At 39.4% G+C, this 21904-nt stretch overlaps 1 protein-coding gene across 2 annotated transcripts in view; it reads left to right on the forward strand.

Annotated features, from left to right (window-relative positions):
* The first annotated feature begins 4816 nt into the window (after positions 1-4816).
* The window catches only part of aff2 (AF4/FMR2 family, member 2), a 228876-nt gene continuing 211788 nt past the window's right edge, over positions 4817-21904 (forward strand). The window contains exon 1 of one of the 2 annotated variants that reach the window (XM_049585826.1): positions 4817-5039. In XM_049585826.1, the coding sequence (XP_049441783.1) occupies positions 4987-5039 (53 nt within the window). In that variant the 5' untranslated portion in view covers positions 4817-4986. The remainder of the gene's footprint in view (positions 5040-21904) is intronic. The other variant, XM_049585825.1, reaches the window with a different exon arrangement.

The raw sequence follows: 21904 nt of genomic DNA on the forward strand, positions 1-21904 counted from the left end.
ATGGATGGATGTTTGAATATATTCAAAAACATATCTTAAAGGACACTATAGCTTATTGGGGTTTATTTTGGGGCAAACTGTTTTAACATATATTTTCACCTCATGGTCTTAGTAAGTGCTGAGAATGTTTCCACTGTAAACATCCACCACAGCTTGCAGGCTGACTTTGTCGTTCAACTTCGACCCACCACACAGCCGAAATACATAGGGCATGGTAACAATGTGTCACATAGGCGGAGCTGAGTGGGGGTTTTTACCTTTGATTATGCATTTGGTTATGGAAGGTTTGGAAGGATATAGAATGTATTAACTAGTACTGAATTAATGAACTGCATCTTTTTAACAACAGGATGCATTAATTGGATTTATTTGATGTGAAATGTAAAAACACACATAAGGCTGCTAAAAAAATAAAAAACATAAACAAATCATTTCGGATCAGAGGGCAAGGACATCATGTTTGCCATTTGCCAAATCAAGACTTGGTAGGGCCAAAATGGAACTGGTTCAGTCCAGAAAACTTGGGCAGCTGTAATCCTGTGTGTGGTTACTCTGTTTCTTCCTTCACTTTCGATGAGTCACTTTCTGTCTATGGAAAAATGCCCGTGAGCAGGACCTCAGCTCCTCAGAATGGTTTGTTTTTCTCTACTGTAGACTTACTTTGTGATTTAAACTGATTAGAAAGATGTATCGTTGCCAGTTTTGTTCTTCTAATGCAGAATTCAATCATTAACAGTCTACACTTTCCATTCCGATTCATCTTGACTAACAACAGAAATGATACCACTCTACACTTGGGCCAAATGGTCCATAGTATTGTTTCTGTGAACTTGAGGCTTTGACATCTTAAAGGAGCTCTATACAATATAATATATAACCATTATTTGCTAAACAAAGATAGTAGTGCAAGTAATGGCGTCCTGACCAGATGCCTCAGTAAAACCATTACATATGAACAATACAAGACCTGAAAGGAGTGTCTGCCACTTCCCACGCAAAAGTTTAGATCTATAAAGACAAACTTGATGTGAGAAAATGTGCACTTTTACAGAAACTCTGACCCATTCATACACACATTTTGGATTCAGGGGACATTGGCGACACAGATGGTGACATGGTGAATTGGAGCCAGATTGTTGAAATTAAATGTGAGAAGAATCACCATACGTATAATGATACTGCTCACCTATTTAATTTAACTTGATATCACACTCATAGATCCTCTTTATCATAAACATTCAAACCAACAGTGAGTGATAGTTTTTCCATAAGCACCCTTTGATTGTAAAAGATTGAAGCCTACTCAAATCTCAAATTCTGCTCAATATTTCATTAGCGCTGAGTCACCATCACATTGCCAACACAGAGGAGAGGGTTGTACTGTATGCTGCTGACACTCGTAGGCAGTTGTGGAGTGCGCCGCAGCTGTTGAAATGCCAGGATGATGCCAAAGTGTGGCAGGTGGCAGGATTCAGGAAGGTCTGGCTTGCCTTTGCACGATATTAAGCATGAATATTCTGACTCCTTTTCACCTCAACCACATCACTAATGAAATTATCGTCATAGCTTGTAGAAATCCAAGATAACATTAAATAGCATAAAATAATTACAGAACAGAACAGAGCAACAATAGTCTACGATAATACCTTTTATGTGTCACACAGTATGATTTTAGTCCTCAGATAGTTTTTGTGTGTAAAATCTCTGCACTGAGCAAGACTGTGCACACACAGAGGACACCACAGTGACTGCCACACACACTCTGCCTTTTCCAGTCACCTTACATATATCCTCACCATCTGCACATATGGATCGTGTAAATTAACAAAGTGTGGAAATACAGCCAGTGACAGCTCCCACACAATCATTACACACCATATCCTCATAAGGAGTCCTAATCATATTCATAGTGCAGGCCAAGTTTACCATAACAAATTTAAATAAATAAATAGTGTTCACCTATAAAAAAAATTCTAATGATATCCCAGAGTGGGATATCATTAGAATTTTTTTTATAGGACCGACTGATTGACTGATAGTCACAATCATTTTGGCAAGGTGTGAAGCAATTAGTCTGATTGCTGTAAACATATAAATACTGCAGTGACACTGATGTTGTTGCCATGATTCAATGTAAAGAACCACTGGTCAGCAGCATTCATGAGGTGCTCTGCATTGATCATTTATGGCTGAATGTTGGCATGTAGAAGGAGGGATATGAGGCTGATCGCACGTGGATCAACCACACTACGATGTCTGCAGACATTTAGAGAATGAATATTGTGCACTGGCAGGTGTATGGAAGGTTTTGTAAATCAGATCAATTCTGACATACGTGTATTTCCTCATTTGTACATACGTGAACATAAAGAGTGGATTCTCAGCAGAGTTTTATAAATGAGCCTCCAGAGAATTAAGTCACGCTCACTCTGTGTGGTTTGTAATCTGAGCTTTTCTGTTTGTGGTTATGATAATCAGTCAGGCGGTGCGTGCATGTTAGTGTATGTCATGGATGTATGTAAGTTGCTAAGTGGCACATGAAGCCAAAATGGTTCAGCTGCCTTGTATGTAATTACCCGAATGATGTGGGAATTATTGTCACTGCTTTTGCACTGTGTGGCCCATAGAGCAGGTGCACTAGAGACTTCCTAGCCTAGCCAACTACTTCCGTTTTAGCCCTCTGCTAACTCAAATATGGGTAAAAAGATTCAATCTTGCGGCTCCTCTAGACTTTTCAGATGTTATTGGACTTAATGGATCAAATCCTGATACTGAAACAAGTCATTTTGTCGGAGCTGTGACGCTCAAAAAAAATTCATCCACTGATTTAAAGACATTTCTGTCACCACATACGTCATGGGGGGAAAAGTCTTTGGGGCTTCAGGGCATCCAGTGACGATGTAATTACACTGTTTGGCCACAGTGAAAATTGGCTTCAAAGCCTGGCACACTTCCTGGGGGCCTGATGTGAGTCCCTGTGTGTGATTCCACTAGTTAGCTAATCGCCACTCCTCTGCACTGCGCTCATATGGCGGTTACTCAACCCACAGCATCGTTACGGAAGTGGATTGCCCAACATCTGATTTCCCCCCAGGTTAGCACAGTTAGCTCTGTCAGCACTGTTGCCATTGTTAGCACTGTTAGCTGCCAGCTCAGCCACCTCCACGTTGAGAACTGTATGCAGACAACATGAATCAGACCCTGATTCATAGATATGCTCTGAGACTGGCCGACAGCTCCTTTGACTTTACATACAGTTTATACATGGTGGATTTTGAAGGCTGATTTTGAACCTTTCAGACTGAATATATTTGAATTTAAGGCAAATCAAAATGCAATAAAGGTTTAGTATTTTATCACCAGAATTATATTCAGCTGGTGTGGAGAGGGCCTTGAAAAAACAACCTTCAGACTTTCAGGTAGTAGGATAAGATTTACAGAAAAGATTACTGAATAGATAAATGAATAAATAAAATGAGGAGGAAAAAAAGAAAATATCTTTTTCGTGGTGGCTCAGCCTGTTCTCATTCCAAACTCGTCAAATACCGCTGCTTTGCCAGTGATCTGAGCGTTAGATACTGAGGCACAAAGGCACCTTTCACAGTGGTATAATATGCACCGTGTGCCGGCAGTTATCGGCGCTGTGACCACCCAAATACTGGTGTCAGTGGATTTTTGCGTAGGACATACAGCGTTATGAAACACAGCAGGTGGCAGTGTGTAATGTTGCCAGCAGTTTGTAACACTGCCAGTAACAACGTGATATAAGGAGCTGGAGAGTCCCAGTAGGGCAGGCAGGCAGGAGGGGAGGTGGATTGGTCCAACAAACCTGGACTTTTACCCAGGAGCCTGCTGTTCACTTCCTGTGTCAATGTTGAGCCAAACCATGATGTGTTTTTTTTCACATGCTTTTGTTGCACAAGGAAATAAAGAGGTGTTTAACAAATGTGAGTTTATTTTGAAAAAGACTCTATGCATCTAATGTGCAGAAACTGTACGTTTCCTGTGAAAATGGAAATGTATTTTGAAAAGACATAATGCATGTAACAAGCATAAATTAACACAGCGTCCCGATGTCAACAACAGAGCAATAGGACACTTAATGCGTCATATGCAGAGGTGAAAGTCCAGTATTTGACAAGTTGGGATGAGGACGTGTTGGGTGGCCAGTCAAAGTTTCCTTCAGTGGGGTTGGGCCTCTAGTCACTCTAAAATCCTGGTTATGGCCCTGCATGGTTCTCTGCACCACAAACCCTGTGACTAAGCAAACAATCCTTTTACCCAGTGAGAAAGAGCAGTTATGTAGAATATGAATAGCTGCAAAAGAAATTACCTTTAATGGGTTGTGAGATTGTGAAGATTGTGACTCATAGGAACATGAAGTGCATCAGAGATCTGTAATAGTGAAATGACATGTCAGAAGTGCGTATTCCATTGACTGTCACGTAGTTTCCTGCAAGATTAAGATGAATCTGATTACATGTTTTCTGTCACACCAAGCACACAATTTGTGTTCTTTAAAAAAAACATACATTTTAATCATTTTCTAGCTGTTACCAAGTCAGGGAATGGCGACCAGGTTTATTTTTGCAACATCCCTGCAGTATAAATAGCTGTACTTGTTATGAAGGAAAATGTTTGCAGTGAATATCTCGGTGTGACTTGTCTTCTTCTGCCTTCTTCAGTGTGTGTGTGTGTGTGTGTGTGTGTGTGTGTGTGTGCTCTCTCCCTCCCTCCACCTCTGCCCGCCTGCCTGTCAGCTTGCCTCGACCACGTAGCAGCTTCCTGGCAGCGGCAGCCGCTTGTGTCTACTCTCCCTCCTTTCTGACACACACTCACACTCATACACACACACACACACACACACACACACACACACACTCAGTATCAGTAGCCTATGTAGAACCACGTAGCACCAGCTTTGGATTTTAACCACCAGCAGCAGCAGCGGCAGCAGAAGCAGCAGCAGCAGCAGCCGGAGCGGCTATGGATCTCTTTGAATTCGACTTTTTCAGAGACTGGGAGCTGGAACAACCATGGTAAGTCCTGCGCACACTGCTTTATCATCTTATATGTTTTTATTATGTGTGCGTGCTCAGTGGGGACTGTTTCAAAGGGGGATGAACGGACATGACATCCCCGCTTTGGTGATGAAATCAAGGGTTAAATTGCGTTTTTTTATTTATTTTTGGGGGGGGAGATGGAGAGAAAGTGAGTCCCGGAGAAATCGTGCAAACCGTCTTTTTCTTTGTCACCGTAAAGCTGCCGTTGTTGCTTGAGACGAACCGGGAGGCACACGTAGCCCGCACACACACACTCACACACTCACACACACACACACACACACACACACACATGCACACACGCCGGCTTTTTACTGTCTCATTGTGATATTAAGGAATGTTTGATTTTATGTGCGGGGCTGTGTGACAGAGCGGTGACATGGTGGGCAGCAGAGATGCAGGGAGACATCACACAATGTGAATGAATGTTAGGTAACATAAGTTTGACACTTTGATACCAGAGTTTATTTAATTCCAGTCCCTAAAAAGCTCATCCGCTTATAAATAGTGTTGGTAAACAGAGTTGAGGTGAGTTTAGTCTCCACCTGGTGCAGCACAGATGTTGGTGGTCGGTGTGGTTTTGGGGAGACTCACAGAGTCAGGGACACATTTTGAAGGAGTGAAGTTGGGTTGTGATGATTCTGGGATGTCAGTGGAACATTAATGTGTAATGAATGTGCATCTCTGTAGTCAATCAGTTAAGCTGTTTAGTTTATAAGTGCTGTACACTGATGTCCTCTTGAACACACAGCAGTGTTTTCATGAGATGTGTGACGAGTGTTGTGCTACAGTGCTCTGTACGCAGGCTCACATGCTGCTGTCATGTGCAGGCTGATATAGAGTTAGTAGAGTGACTTCTTTGTGGATCCATAGAGCTGAAACAGTTAGTGGGTAAACTGATTAGTTGATCGTTAAAATGAATTAGCACTGATAATCCATTAAATGTCATTTTTTAAGGAGAAACACTAAATATTCTCTGGTTCCAGCTTCTCCAAGGGGATCATTTGCAGCTTCCCTCTGCAGGCATGAGATATTTTTCATTTTTTTGTTTGTCAGTTGGACAAAACAGGATATTTGGAGACGTCACCTTGGGTACATTGTACTTGTGATCAGCCTGCTCCACTCTTACTGACATGTATTAAACTAAATCATTTATCGATTGATAGAAAAAATTGAAAGATTACTCTCTAATAGAGCTCGACTGATAAATCACCCAGGCTGATATATATGCAGACATATCAGTATCTGTGTATGTCGGCCAGTAAGTAACCAGGTCTCACCTATGCATGGTTTGTCCACAAGAGGGCACTGACAAGTTGATTTTTCCACTCTAAACTTTTCTGCTCAGTATATCGTGGTCACGCTAGAAAAAATACTTTAGGGGTTCCGCATCAGGACCGTTTCTTTATGTTTTGTTTTAACCGAAAATATATATATCGACCCATATATTAGCAGATTTTTAAAACTCCCAAATATCATTAACACTCTCAGTGTCAAAAATTTAGAATGCGGAGGGCTGTTATCTGTAATGACATTTAATAAACTAAATGATTAATCGATTAATAGCAAAAATAATTGACAGATTAATCAGTGATAGAGCTCGACTGATAAATCACCCACGTTGATATCGATGCAGGTATATCAGCATCTGTGTAATGTCGGCCGATAAGTGACTAGGTCTAACCTTTACATGGTTTATCCACAAGAGGGCACTGACAAGCTGATTTTTACACTTAAAATTTCCTACTCGGTGTATCTCGGTCACACTGAAAAAAAAATTAAGGGATTTGTATCATGACTGTTTCCTTATGTATTGTTTTGATGTTTAAAAAAATTAAAAACTACTGGCCCATATGTTGTTATCAGATCTTCAAACTCCCAAATATCAATGACACTGTCAGTCTCAAAAACTCAGTATGTGTAGGTCTGTAATCTGTAATAAAAATAATCTTCAATTGCAGCTCTGATCCATGCTGTATAATAATCCATTGTCTTACATTACAATCCTCAGTGAAGTAATTTTACATGCAGCAGAGGACATAAGAAGTTTCACATGTGCTGAGAAATGCTGTTCAAGGCTTTTAACACTGGGGAGACTAAACGATATACCGAGAGGCCGCCAGCTGACAGAAATGAAATACAATTCTATTCCTCTGCATGATTTTAAATTTATTACAACATTGATTTGTAGAGAGAAATCAGACGTATGAAAAGAAATGGAAGGGCTATTTGAAAATTCAGAACAGCTTGACAGCTTGGACCCCAGTCGCACTGGCTGGCTCCCAGTTTAGGCTACAGTGTGGACTGCAATTATATAGAGCTTTTATCCAAAGCCCTTTACAATTTCGCCCACTTACAGCCAACCCTGAAATTAGTGGACAGCCTATTCTACCTGCTGAGCCACTGCTGCCCCGCTGTATGTGTGAGTGTGATATAAGGAGATAGGGAGTAGATCCATGGGCAGGGAATTCCTTCTGGATGAATAAAAATAGGAAATGCCTTTGCAATTTTGATGATAAAAAACAATCTAGATTTGGAGCATGTTGCAATAAAATTTCTACATGCTGGATAAATATTGTGCTGGATATATTTTGGGCATAAAAGGTTACATGAAGTCTATACATCCTCAGGTAACCCTAAAAAACTCCATGTGTCACGAGACATATTTGACTGCAGGGTTTTATGCTGGATAAATACTGTATTGAATGTATTTTCGGGCTGTTTCACACAGTGCTACAATAGCAAGGAGGACTGTAAGAGATACAGTATATATACTGTATAACAGTCAGCCTTTCCACTTCAACAAGGTATTGTAGTGGGAGCACAATAACTTGGCAACCGTGTTGCTGTTTTGAATCCGTACTCCAGCGGGGAAAGAATGTGAGCGAGGAAAGTGACACACACTGCTGTCCCTCAGCAGCCACCATGGAAGAGCCCTGGAGCAAGGTACTTAACCCCCCGCTGCTGGAGTGGAGCCGCTCAGGGCTCAACAGCAAGCTCAGGGTGTCTACACATGTAACGCCCCCTCCCCGCCACCACTCCATCACACCGCTGCTGTCAGTTGATCCTGATGGGAAATTAGGCTCGCACAGAAAAAAAGCTTCATTACAGAAAAGAAAACACAGGAACGTGCCAGAAACAGCTGATTAAAAAAAAAAAAACAATAAGCAGAGCTGCTGATGGGTTGATCAGCTGAAAGGTGAAACCTGATTAGAAGATGCTCCTTGACATATGATTGCATGTTCATGGTCATGCATAATAAAGCAGGATCTGGACTCATGCTTTTAGTCAGTGTTTCCTGTAGATGTCCTCAGACGGTGTAAACGCTGGAGACAAGCTCATTCAGCTGCACCACTTGAGACGGTCCTCACTGGGGAAATTGCTGCACTGGTCATTTCCTCAAAAGCCTAAAGCAACCTATGTTTATGTAGGATTGGACGATTTGACAACAGATACTTTGCTGCAACATTTTCTGAGATTTTGCCATGCTGCTCATATGATGGTAGCAATCTCTTTAATATCTCTGTGTATTAAGGCACAGACGCACCAAATCGACTTCAGAGAATAAGCGGCAATGAAGGCCCCCTGCTGTGTCGCCTGACATCACTGTGTCTCGGCGAAGAAGTTGCACATGAACACACTGCAAAGACTACAGGTGACGGTCAACCAGCATGTTGCTCTTTGCCTGCATGAGAGGAAAGAACTCTCCACACCAGCAGAAGGCGGTAGTCTATATTCATCACTCAAAAAGGGAAACTGGAAGACCGTCTTGACGCTAGTTAGCCAGTTAGCACAATAAAAAACAGAATCCAATGTTGAAAGAACAGACTATATTGACTGTGCGCCAGTGAACAGTAACACCAACTGTCACCAACATTTCTGCTAAAGAGCTCAACAGCGAAAGAAAATAATCTAACCTTATGTAATGAGTTGGTTTTGGTCTCACTCCCTCTCGACTTAAGGTCTTTGTTTACTTTCCTCACTTAATTTTTCTTTTTGTGCACTGAGCCGAACTGCCAATCAGAGTGATTTCATTCACTGCTGGGCTCCGCTGGCTCTGACACTGACTCAACAGGCCAAAAAAAAAAAAAAAAGCCAGTGAAGGCAAACGATGCACAACACACTGCACCAACAAGGGTGATAGATTCTCTCCGATGGCCTAACATTGACCGATGGCGACCATTGGCCTGATTTGTCAGCACTTTTAGCCAAGTGGTTCCCAACCTATGGGTAAGGACACCTTTCAAGTTTCACAAGATAAATCTGAGGGGTCACAAAAAATTAATGAAATAGAAAAGAAGAAAAAAAATCTGTTGGGTTGCAAAAAATGATATTGATCTTTTGGACTTTTTTTCTAATTCTTTGTTTTTGAGTATGGAGTCTTAAGCGGCAGTTGATCAGGTATGCAGACATGCAGAAAGTTGGCAGGTGAGCAAAGTTGGCAAGGCTTTAACTTCTTACCCAGCCTCTCTTTTTACGTTCTTCACTTAACTACCTCCATCAATGTGTAAACAAGTGGCACACCATAAAAGCTTTCAAAGAATAAATATTGAAAAAAAAAAAATCAAAAAATATGCACTGTTAGCCCCGTTTATACAATCCAATGTGCTGAGACTTGCAAAAGACATGAAGAAGTAGACAATAGCCAGAGGAGGATATTTGCAGTGTCTTTGAGCGTGGCCAGTCTGAATGGGTATAAACACCTTTGCCTTTAAACGTGGTTGACTCATACGAATCAGTTCACTGTGACTATACTAAATCCTTAATCTAGACAAATAGAAATTCCTCCATCCTCCAGGCCAGAGAAAACATGATGACATGTATTTGGTCGGGAATGAAGCCAGCGCTGCACATGATGTTGTTGCTCCTAACCAGAATCTAACCAGTGTCTTTTACCAGCAGCTCTGGAAAAGCTGCTTTGATGTAGCTGATGTATCAGTGCTAATAAATGTTAAAATGGACTCAACTGTCCAAGATTGTAAAGAGAACACCTCCACTGCGGAGAAGAAAACCAGAATGGAGAGAAAGTTATTTTCAAATGGACCTATTTTTCCTCAGATTTTACAATGGATTTTACAGGCATAAAAGCTGACACACACCTTCAATAGAAACCATGAAAATCAGTCAGATTGGAGTTAAAAGTCTGTCACTTGCCATTGATGTGCGGCTCCTGTTTGACAGTGGATTTTCCCTTTCAGGGAAAAAAAAAAAATGAGAGAGAGAGAGAGAAAACAATCTTGAAGCTCCCCACGCCTTTGTTAAATCTGAACGAATCCAACACTGTAGGTCTCCTCCTCCTCCTCCTCCTGAAGAAATACCCTTTCATCTCTTCTCCTCTTTGTTGCTCTTTCTCCCTCCTCCTCCCATCTCGCTCCTTGTTTCATTCTCTCGCTCGGAGATCTGAAGGCTTTGTATAATTGTAATAGGGCTTGCATTGAATGTTGCGTACTCCTCGCTGTAATTGCCCATCATGTAGCTGGCTAATCATGGCAGTGGAATCTGGGGGAGATCGCTTTGACTGTTAATTGACACTGATGGTGATTGGTTGAACCGTTTAAGTAGGTAATTAGGGAATTGATTACACATATCGTCAGCATAGAAATCTAAGATTACAGCTGCGTGTTTGGGGGCTTAAAAGTTCACATCTGTGGGAAGACACTCTGACTACTGTTATTATTATTATTATTATTATTATTATTATTGTTATGACTGGAGCTTTAAATTGTTTGAATGATTTTTTTTTATGCTGCCCTAAAATGTAAAACTAGATTCAACATTTTGTAGTTGTAGTCACAATGATGTTTCCACAATTTAAAAATCTGAGTCTGGGGATAAGCTCACAAGTGGAGAAGATGGGGTCTGCAGGAAAAAAAAATGGTGACAGAGTCAATTTCCAGTCAATGCATTCAATGTTCAGTCTCGCAGTCCAATATTCAATCTGCCCGTCAATCCTCCCAAGCTCTCAATCAGCTCAGTCACACGTGTGAGCTCAATACGCACAAAATCATTCATCACACTGAAATTTCCACCCTCGCCGTGTGATGGGCCTCGGCTTGCCAAACCAGCTCCACTTGATGATACTTCACACCAGCATCACCAGCAGCTCAGAGGCTGTGAAAGGAAGCTGTGTCTCATCCCAAACTGCCAAGAATTCACAAACAAATGCTCAAAAACTAACGGCAGATAACACTGAAGGAAGCTTTCTATCTGGAAGAAATCCTTCTTTATCCCATACTGGTGGGACAATTATCCCTCAGGGCTGTAAAATAGGAGCTCAGTCAGCATGTGTGAACCAGAGTGAAGAAGCTGAGAAAACTAGTGAGATCACCCAAAGTCCATCTGGGAGGAAGCAGTCGCTGTCCGTGGTCCTGAAACCTTTCATGAGAAAGAAAACATCCGTCAATTTTCGGTTTTACTTATTATTGTTCTGTTCCACATGAACAATACACAAAGACAAATGCAAATCAATAACTAAAACGAATACAAATATTCTCAACAACTGGCTGATTAAAACAAAATGGATGTAAGGAAAAAATCCTGACACACAGTCTCAATGTTTTTGAAAAACAAATATACAAATTTCACTCAAAAATTGTAACGACACTGGCAGAATGAAATAAATCCAGTCAGACAAACCATGAATAATTAGAAGTGGGGCTGCAAATAACAACTCTTTTTGTTACTGATTAATCTGTCAGTTGTTTTGCCAATTATACTAAAATTTCCCAAAGCCCTCATCTTTTTTTTTCTCTCTTTCTCTTTTTTTTTTTTTTTTGTTTGTCTGACCAACAATTCAAAACCCAAGGAAGAACCCAAAGAGAAAAGCAGTCAGTCATATTTAGAAAGCTAAGCCCAGGAAATCTTTAACATTTTTTGCATGCTAAGTTTCTTATATGATTCATCAAAATTGTCCTTAATTATTATTTTAATTATTATTTTTTTGGTTGACATTGATTAATTGGCCAATTGTTTCAGCAGAAACCCCACTGTAAAGCCAGTCTACTTATTTAAATTTGCATTAGTTGACTTTTTGGCCACTTGGGGGCAGTGCAACAAGGTGTAAATACTAACATATTATCTTCTTTAAAGAAAAACAAAGGTAAACATGTTGCCATATTAACATATCCCACTAAATGTCCAATATATACTCTTCTTTTAGCTCTGCTTTTGGTCTCCTCCAACTACTGAAAAATATTTAGCTTTTTAGCTGCTAAATGCTCAGCTGTGATCACCTCGTAGTTGCCTACTCTGTCTGTTGGTTTGGTGCTGGTCAGGTACAATGTGGTTGAAGAGCTTTCTTGATGAAAATAGTTGCCTGCTACACATGAAAGGATTACTGAAGGGCCCTATCGGACACAGGCCCAGAGGCCCGAGGTGTAGGGGGAGCCCCTGGCCCTCACCTGCAAAATGTTATTCAAATTAATATGTATTGACCAGAAGGAGCTTCAAAATGACCACAAAGAGATGCAAAGAAACAAAATAACTACGAAAAGGAGCAAAACAACCACACAGAGACACAAAACTGCTAAAAAAAGACACACAATTACCTGAAAGATACACAGAACGACCACAAACAGACCAAAAATGCACAAAAAGATGCCTTACAATTACAAATGATGCAAAACAACAGGGGAAAAAAAGAGGTTGAACAAGGTGGGGGGCCTTTTGCTTATCCGTGCCCAGGGGCCCATTGTCTGATAATCCACCCCTGCTGCTACAGTTGAAAACAACACTGATGAGAGCTGTGAGACTGAACCTGAAGTTGTGGGCAGTAAGACAAACTGGGTGAGCTCAAAGATGCTGAAGTGCTGTGCAGAGGTGAAGGAAACTGAGTTGGGTGATAATTCTCTGTTGGTTTGTCATATAATTAACAATTTTAAACACAGCCAATTGGATCTATTGTTAATATAAAAAATATTGATTGGAGCAGCTTTAAGAGAGTGTTTCCAGATTTTTAAAGTCACCAGTTTCATGTGGATTTAATGTATTCCAGGAGTATTTATTTAATTCTGGGCCAAAGCGTAATTGCAGGGACTTGTCAGTGATCCAATGCAGACTGAATTTTTTCCTGCAAAGGATGTAATATTATACAGATGTGTCTTTCCAGCTGTTCATACATTTTAACAAGGAAGTAATAATGACACAGAATAACCAAATCAACTTAAAATGTTTTCTCAGTTTCTTTTAGGATTTAGATCCAGTATCACTGCAACATGACACGAGGCTGTAAACAAAGAGCTCAAGTACCACATCTGTGACATATTAGGATTTTTTTTAAAAAGAGCATCCACCATATCTCAAGAGGAGATGTGAAGGATGTGAGTAATTCTCAGCTGAATTGCTTTGGTGCGATTACATACAGTTTGTGCATTCTTACAGATATCTCTCACATGCCATGAGCACTTGCTGCTGACAGCTGCTTTTCCCACGTCTTTTTACTATCCTTAGCAAGAGATATCTATAGAAACACTTGAAGTAGAATAACACTAGAAACAGCGCTGCTGTCAGTCATCAAAGTAGTGGAGGAGATAATAAAATGCCTCAATATCAAGAATCTTAAGAAGTCATAATTAAGGAGGCTTTGAGCTAATTGTTCAGCAGACAATCCACTTATATTATCACCTCACACAAAAACCTTTATCTTCCATGCTTTTAAGTCATTTTTCATAATTAAGGTATAAAAATTGGTTGTTACTGATCTGGTATAAGACACAGGTCAATAGTTAAAACTTTATTATTGAGTAAATTTGGACCCCTCTTTGTAGCAGAGAGCTGGAGAGTAGACATTTTAAGGTTTGCACTTGCTCCATATAAAGAGCTGAGCCATCTGTTCAGTTTCTTAAGTGTCTTATAAGAAAATAAAATATCAACCATCTGGATGGGATATAAAATCCTCAGCAGAGCATTTATCTTTATCAGTGAAATTCTGCCCAACCAAGATGTAAGGAAAGTACGGTCCCCTTCCTCCCACCTTCAGTTCAGATGTAAGCAGTTGGCCTGCTTAAGGACATCTTCTCTGACACTGGAAAAAGATGGAAAGGAAATATTGGCATCCCCTAAAGATGAGAGGAAATGAGTGATTATACATGTAATATCAATAAACTCTTTTACTGTTGTTCTCATCTGGTCCAGGGGCTTTCCTCCTCTGTATGTTTTCTGTAGCTACATCAGTGGTAATGGAAGCTTCTGTTCCCTCTATAGAAGTGGATGGCAGATCTAATCCAGTGAAGAAGGTTTTTGTGAACTCAGAGGCATCATTCTTTGTTACAGAGGAAAATCAATGAGCAGAAAGTAGACTGAGGATATCAGTAATATCAGAAAGAAGTGTCAGCATCCTGAGCTAATTCACTAAACACTAAAAATCAAACCTTTTTCAGAAGTTTTGTCAGATGTGTCCCAGGTGTGTCACCGTATTCACTGACAAAGTGAAAAAGGTGCTAAGATTTTTTTTGGACATTTCTTCTGCAGATGTATTATAACGCTGTAACAGCACCCCAAGTTAACTTTAGTCTAATAAAAGGAGGTAAATGGTGGCCCTTTGCAACAAAATCTACCTGACATACAGTATAGTATGATATATTCTGTCTGACACCAACACAGAGATTAACCATTACAACATTATACCTCAGCCTAGGGTTCGATCTTGGCAAAGTCATACAGTAATTCCCTACACAAAGTAGAACTGTGTTGACCGTGTAAACAAACAAACTGTATGAAGGAATAAAGCATTTAAGACTTATCGAGTGTTGGAAACGTCCAGACACATGCTGTCTGCCATCTGTAGTCCAGGGTAGTGTTTCAATGCTGCGACTTCTTCAGGGGTGTCGAAGGTCTTGGAGGCTCCATCAGCCATAATTTGCACCTCAGCGGGACACAGTAACGCATATGTTCTGTTACATGCTGCGTTGCCAGAGCATCAACTTCAACTTGTCAAATGTTTTGTGCTTCTTGTTGGATAAATGATGAAATCTAATAATCACTGGCCAAGGGCACAGGTGTGATTTACCTGCTCCAGTTTAATGTTTTCATAGTCTGCAGGAGGAGGAACTCTGGTAACTAGATCTGAAGGAAACTGATCGAAACACGTTCCGCATTCATGTCTTTGTGAATCCCTTTAACATGGATATTGTGGCCATGTTTGTAGTCTTTCAAGGGAATTGATCATATTTTAATGATATCACTGCCTTTATCGATTCTGCTTATTGGTCTGATTTCGTATTGATTCCTGATACGTTTGCTGTGTGGGGGAAAAAAGGAGGCCTACACTCTGTCTTCACTGTAGGAAGTCTGTCTGTCATCATCTAAAATGGATGAAATGAGAGAATATTTTCACAACATTCATTTTCACTCAGGCCTTTTCAGTCAAAGAAAAACTCTGCTAAGCCTGTCTGTGTGACGCTAATATTATCATAACGGGGTATTTACCCTTGGTAACGGGCGTGCTGCTTGGTTGGGAAGCAGTGGCACTCGTGCGTAGAGTGTCATGGCATTCCTGGAAGTCCATGTTGTGCAGAAAGATCTTTCAGCATATTGCTGGTGTTTCCACCCTGAGCTGAAATCATACAGACATTGCAGCAACACTGTTGTCATCTTTCTTTGTGAAATAAGCCACACCTTGGAGTTTCCAGCACACATAAATTTGACGTCATTGTTCCACAATGTGCCGGGCTATATGTTGATATTATATCACTAATGTGATATGAGACTAGACATTGTCTTTGATTTTGGATGTTGTAATATTCTAAATGTCTTTCCTGGTTTTAAAGGCTGCATTACAGCAGGGTTGGGAAATATATTAAACTCAATTTATTGCATAATTTCATAGCACTTCATTAAACATTATCGTAAAAGTAGTTTATTTAGTATTTTAGTAATTTGTAGTCTGCAGTAGTTTAGTGGAGAATTCAAAATATGCAGATGTGTATCATTTATTGCAATATAGCCTAAAAATATCGCAATATTATTTAATGGCCATATCGCCCAGCCCTACATTACAGTAAAGTGATGTAATTCTCTAAACTTACCAGACTGTTCTATTTACCTTTACTCAGTTATTTTATCCACTTGACTGGTGATTATTTATCAAAAAAAAAATGTGAAAGCACCAATAGTCAACCCTACAATATGTGCAATGTCAAAAATATTGCTATATTTGATTTTCTCCATATCACCCCACCCTGCTGTCAGAACATGTAGGCATCCGTTAAAGGAACTAATAAGCTACACCTCTGATGGATTGGACACTTGGAACCAGTTCCCAGCTGGAAATGGTTCTCGATCACCATCACTATTCAGAAAGCTCTTTATTATTTGCAACATTAACACTTCCATTGGCACAGGACATCGTATGCTTTCCCTAAATAAATTTGATTATTGCACACTCCACTTTCCCCCTGCATGTCATGGATAATTAGCTGAAAGCCCACAGGGCTCAGTTAAGTGCAATATGGCTATTAGCTATAACAGAAGTATCCCCAAATGTCAAACCTCTACTTTATTTATTGACTTGGAAAAATATTTCTGTTAAATCTTTAAATAAATTGAATTACTATGAAATTTTGGACTATGAAAAACATGAACTCTGTAGCTAGACCATCACACATTCTTCATCTCTCATCATCAGTGAAAAAAGTGATTATTTATTAGTAACGTCTTCAAGAATTCAATGAAATTTCCAACACAGAATAAAGCTATGATTAAAATAAAAACAACAGCATTCACACACAGCAAATCACCATGACAAACATCAGATGATAAGACCCAACAGGCACTCAGTGGCTCAATGAGGTGCAATAAAAAGTCACTCATGAGTGCAGCTCAAGTACTTATACTGAGGTATGTCTCTCTGAGCTGCAATATCTTTATTAAAAAAGACTTATAGGGTAGAAGTGAGTGTTCCCCACATCAGAGGCCGTTTCAAACAGCTCACATGTAAGCTGTCAGCCTACCAAGTACAGGATGGAGATTGTTCATTGTGTTGAGATATTATTATCAGTTAATGGTGTGCAAAAATGCAATAGCTTTGTCAATAGATGTGACTAAAAGCCTTGTAACTACTAATTAGACTATAAAGCAGAATAGCGTACATAACTGTACCGGATCTCCCCCATGGGATCAGATCACTGTTGGAGCTGCTGTTCTAATATTGGCAGAGTTACCCACCTTTTAATACTCGTATTTATCTGTGTAGTTATTGCTCCAGAGTGCTTTTTATGTCTTTTTTTAAAGATTACTTTTGGGGTTGTTTTCTTTATCAGAGAATTCACAGTGGAGAGATAAGGGGCGGGTGAGCTGAGTTTTTTTTTTCTTTTTTACCACATTTAAACCCACAAAGAAAGTGATGTGAAAATTACCAGAAATTGGAACATCCATCAGATACGTATCAGCATACAGTGGCTGGAAATTGTTGCTCACCTCAATATGGAGTGCATGGTAATATGAAATGTGTATTTTTTAGTAATGTATTAATTTAATTAGTAAACTGCTTGCCTCAGATAATATCCATTCATTTGCTGTGAGACTTGAATTAGGAGTGGGTCAGGTTAGTTAATGAAGAGCTTGCTTGAAATTACATTCTTTAATTTGTTGTTAAAACTAATTAAGAATTAGTTTAGTTAATCAAGTATTTACTTGAAGTAGTGTTCTATAATTTGTTGTGAAATTTTAATTAGTAATTAGTTAATGAAGTGCAGTGTTTGCTCTGTAACAGTGACTCAGACAGGAGAGTTATGTCATGGTGATGTAACGATGTGATTCTCTGTGATAACATCGGGTGATTCACCAGCATCAGTCTCCTGCTACCAGCACTCTTACCTACATGTAAATATAATAAGCTTTGCAATCCAAATAATAATCACTATCATCTTCTTTACTACAGCATATTTTTAAAAAACAGTTTTAACTGCTGCACCTTATTAAAAAACAAAATTCAGTCGCGTACATAATAAAAGTCGTGACTGGGCAAGGCATATCAGCAGGAGTGTGTGTGTGTGTGTATGTACGTCTGTGTGTGTTGGAGGGTTTAGAGAAAGAGAGAGCTCGAGAGAGCGAGAGTCTTGGCAGTCAACACCAGGTAGCTTCTGCCCTTGTGCCCCCAAGATACCAAGACAATACGCACACACACACACACACACACACACACACACACACACCCACACACCCCAGGCCCCCGAGGTTGGCAGAGCCATCTGCCAAGAGGAGCATGGTGCTGAGGAATGATAACGCATGCACACAAACACACACACACAAGCACACACACACACACACACACACGCTCTCTGTCTTTCTTTGACACGCACACAGACACACACACACCCTGCCTTGAACCCAGTGCTCTATAGTTCGCTCCTCTCTGCTGTAGTTGGCAGTTGATACTGCTGATACCCACTTTGTGACTGTATCTGTATAAATGTGTGTGTTTGTGTGTGTGTGTGTGTGTGTGTGTGTGTGTGTGTGTGTGTGTGTGTGTGTGTGAGTATTTTAAGGTGGCAGTAAGCCAACTTGATTCTTGCTTTACACAGACATATTGGGAGCCTGTCTAGCTGTCTGTTAGAGGATGTTTTAGCCTTCTGAACTTGAATGTTTTAGCAGGTTCATTGTGTCCATCATCATTATGGTGAAAATCAAGATGCTGTGATGAGTCTGCACAGGTTCCCCTTTGTAATCCTGCACCTGCAATTATAATTATATCATTTATAAATAAATAAATAAATAAATGTAGATTGCAGAGGGGAAAGCATACTCGATGTTTCATCACACCAGCCTGTTTGCTGAGCTGCATACTGAGACCTCTGATAAGTCACACGTAATTTTACACACAGCTTGCGCAGGGCAGGCACCGCAGGCATCACTAACACGAGGGCACTGAAGTCATGTCCTCCATGTTTGTATCTGGGAAATTTCTGGCAAAATTTTAGCAACTTGGAGGGATCTTTGGCACTCTACAGTTAGTGTAGAAATTACACTACAGTAGGTGTTTTTTTAAATTGGCTTATTCTAGTAAAGCTCAACATATTCAAAACTGAGTTCAGACATACGTACATGTTGGGATTACTACACCTACTGTCAAAAAAACCCAAACTTGTTACTGCTATTTAAAACATAGATGGGGAAGGGCAGGTGTGTTTGGGGACCACAGTAGGCTATTTCTAAAATCCTGTATACAGTGCAAGTGGATATAATCATTAATTATTTAAATCTTGTGACAAGACACTATAAATTTAATTATAATGGACCTCCTGTACTTTTCCACTGTAGTGACTTTTTTCTGTAATTTTAAGTAAACCTCCATACCTACACAGTTGCTTTTGTCACTGAGGTTAGGACTGACAAAAATATGCTGGTTAAAATTAAAATTAAAATGCTACAACACTGAACATTTTCATCTTTTTTTCTTTATCCTGTTTTTTTTTGTATTTTGATTATATTTGACGTTAATGGCTTACAAAACATTGTACAGGTTATAGTTACAATTCACATGAACATTACATTTTACCATGCTCAGTTTTGGAGAAAACTGAGGAGAAAGATTAACTCATGAAGCTGATGCCGGCTGGTTTCTATCTGCAGGAAACAGCTAATGATATTTAGCAATTTCTAGCTAGCTGTTTAGCAAATTACAGTAACAACAGTATGTGCTGCTTTATTTCACTTATTACTGGACTATACATTTAATACAATTCATACCATATGAAGTAAGTTATAAGACTATATTCAAGACAGTATTCCATGTACTGCTTTTCTATGTAATCATGTAGCTAAATAGCATAGCAGTAACTTTGACATTTAACTTATCTTATATCTTGTGGTTGCATTATCTTAGGGGTGTGTAACTCTCCTTCTAAAGCCCTGTTCACACAGGACTAGTATTACAAGGGGACCTCATGTGATGTAGAAATTATACCTCCACCAGGGGAATGATTCAGATTGCCGCCATGGAACTACACCTGTGTTTATTAAAAAAAAAACAAAAAAAAAACATATTAAATTAAAAATGGTGCCATTTGCTGTGAAATGCAAACCCATCATCTCTCTTTTCTTTGCTTTTGTTTTCTTTCTTTTCTTTTCTGGGTAAAGTAGTCAGTAGCAATTTGTAACAAAATGAAATGCTTATCCTACAAAAACTATAAAAACTCTGAACTATAACTATAGTTATAGTTACTATACATATAAAAAAAAATCTGTTCAATTTTATGGATGATTTCTAATTCTCTGTTATCTTTTTACATGCACAGGTATGCAATGATGATTGTTGGGTAACATGTAGCTGTTACAATATGGCAGCTAGTTTAGACGCAAAATCCATCAAAACTGAAAAGCTAAGCACATCTGTGAGTCCAGTGAGCAGCCGTGCCTTTTAAACAAGAGAGAAACAAACAGGAAGGAGAAGTAGCAAAGCTCCCTAAATTAGTTTCCTTTGGATTTTGTATCAACAGTTGCCAGGGGTGTGTGTGTGTGTGTGTGTGTGTGTGTGTCTCATACCTAGTAACTGGCATGCATTAGGGTCACAATAGCATGCACTGGGACCAGTCGTAACTACCTTACGCCCCTGACCCCCACATGTGTGTTCCATGCAGCACATTCACATAAGCAAAGCCTGTATTTTACTTAAATTTAACATAGACTCACTGTATTTTGGACATCACAGTATTGACCTTTAGACATAGATTATTTAAATAAATACCTCCAGGTCAGGAATCAAATATCTGTGTCATCATTTTTCCCTCATTTGTATCTTTTGGCCCTCCAAGAAACATCTATTCTAAACAAGTTTAAAAGTAAAGTTACTTTGCCAGACATGAAAATGGAGAATAACTTCATGCAAGTCTTTTGAAATAAAAATGATACTTTATTCAATGACATTTGATTTAAAACAAAAAAAGAATGCTTTGAGAGCATTAAAAAAGCATGCAATTGGGCAGTTAAAAGCAGTACATGTCCAGAATACGGTGAGTGTTCACAGGTGTTCACGTGTTTCTTGGTAGGATTTTTTTATGATTTCTCTTGAGTGATTGGTCCAAAACAGTCAGTCAAACTTGTTTTGACTCGTAAGACCCTCCCTCAGAGAAAAGAAGGCAATAAAGTGAATTTACTGCAGCAAGTGTCCAGAACACAGTAAGTCTTCATTACTGGCATTATCCGTTGGGTATCTGTCAGCTCACAGTCATTTTTAGCTTCACTCAACACAGAAACAATACACAGCACCACTACAGTACAGTCTTAACCTCCTTTTCTCCTGCTATCTTTTTTTGATAATAGTTAAACCAACAGAGCTAGTTCTGCCTCACAATGTCTCGTCATCCATCTCATCTTTGAGATTTCTGATGGACTTGATAATTACCAAAGCAGCCTCAATGTATATAATAGAAAACAATAAGTCTACATACAACTCCAATATTAATATTATCATTATTATTATTATTATTATTATTATTATTACATGACGTCTGCGTATGGCAGATATACCTACCAAATATGGTAGGTAATTTGTGGTGAAATTTTGCATGAAAAATTACAGATAAAGCAGATTCATACAGGATTAAGGACCACTATAATTATTACAAATTATTAGAGGTCCCCATGTGTTACTAGTCACATGTGGGCTTTAGATGATTTGATACATATCTAGATACACAGTCAGCAATCTGACACAGAAACAATACAGACACATTTGTAACCACAAGATACACAAATAAATATAAAAGGACAGACTTCACACAGAACACTAAGAACTTGAGAGTGTTTTAAGAAAAACATTTTTGGTCACATCAGCCAATCAAACCCCCTTTAAATTAAAGGTCACGTCTCTGCGAGTCGATTGTGTGTTTGTGTGTGAGTGTGTG

This window comes from Epinephelus fuscoguttatus, linkage group LG9 (genome assembly GCF_011397635.1).
Source record: "Epinephelus fuscoguttatus linkage group LG9, E.fuscoguttatus.final_Chr_v1".
In the NCBI taxonomy this organism is placed as follows: domain Eukaryota; kingdom Metazoa; phylum Chordata; class Actinopteri; order Perciformes; family Serranidae; genus Epinephelus; species Epinephelus fuscoguttatus.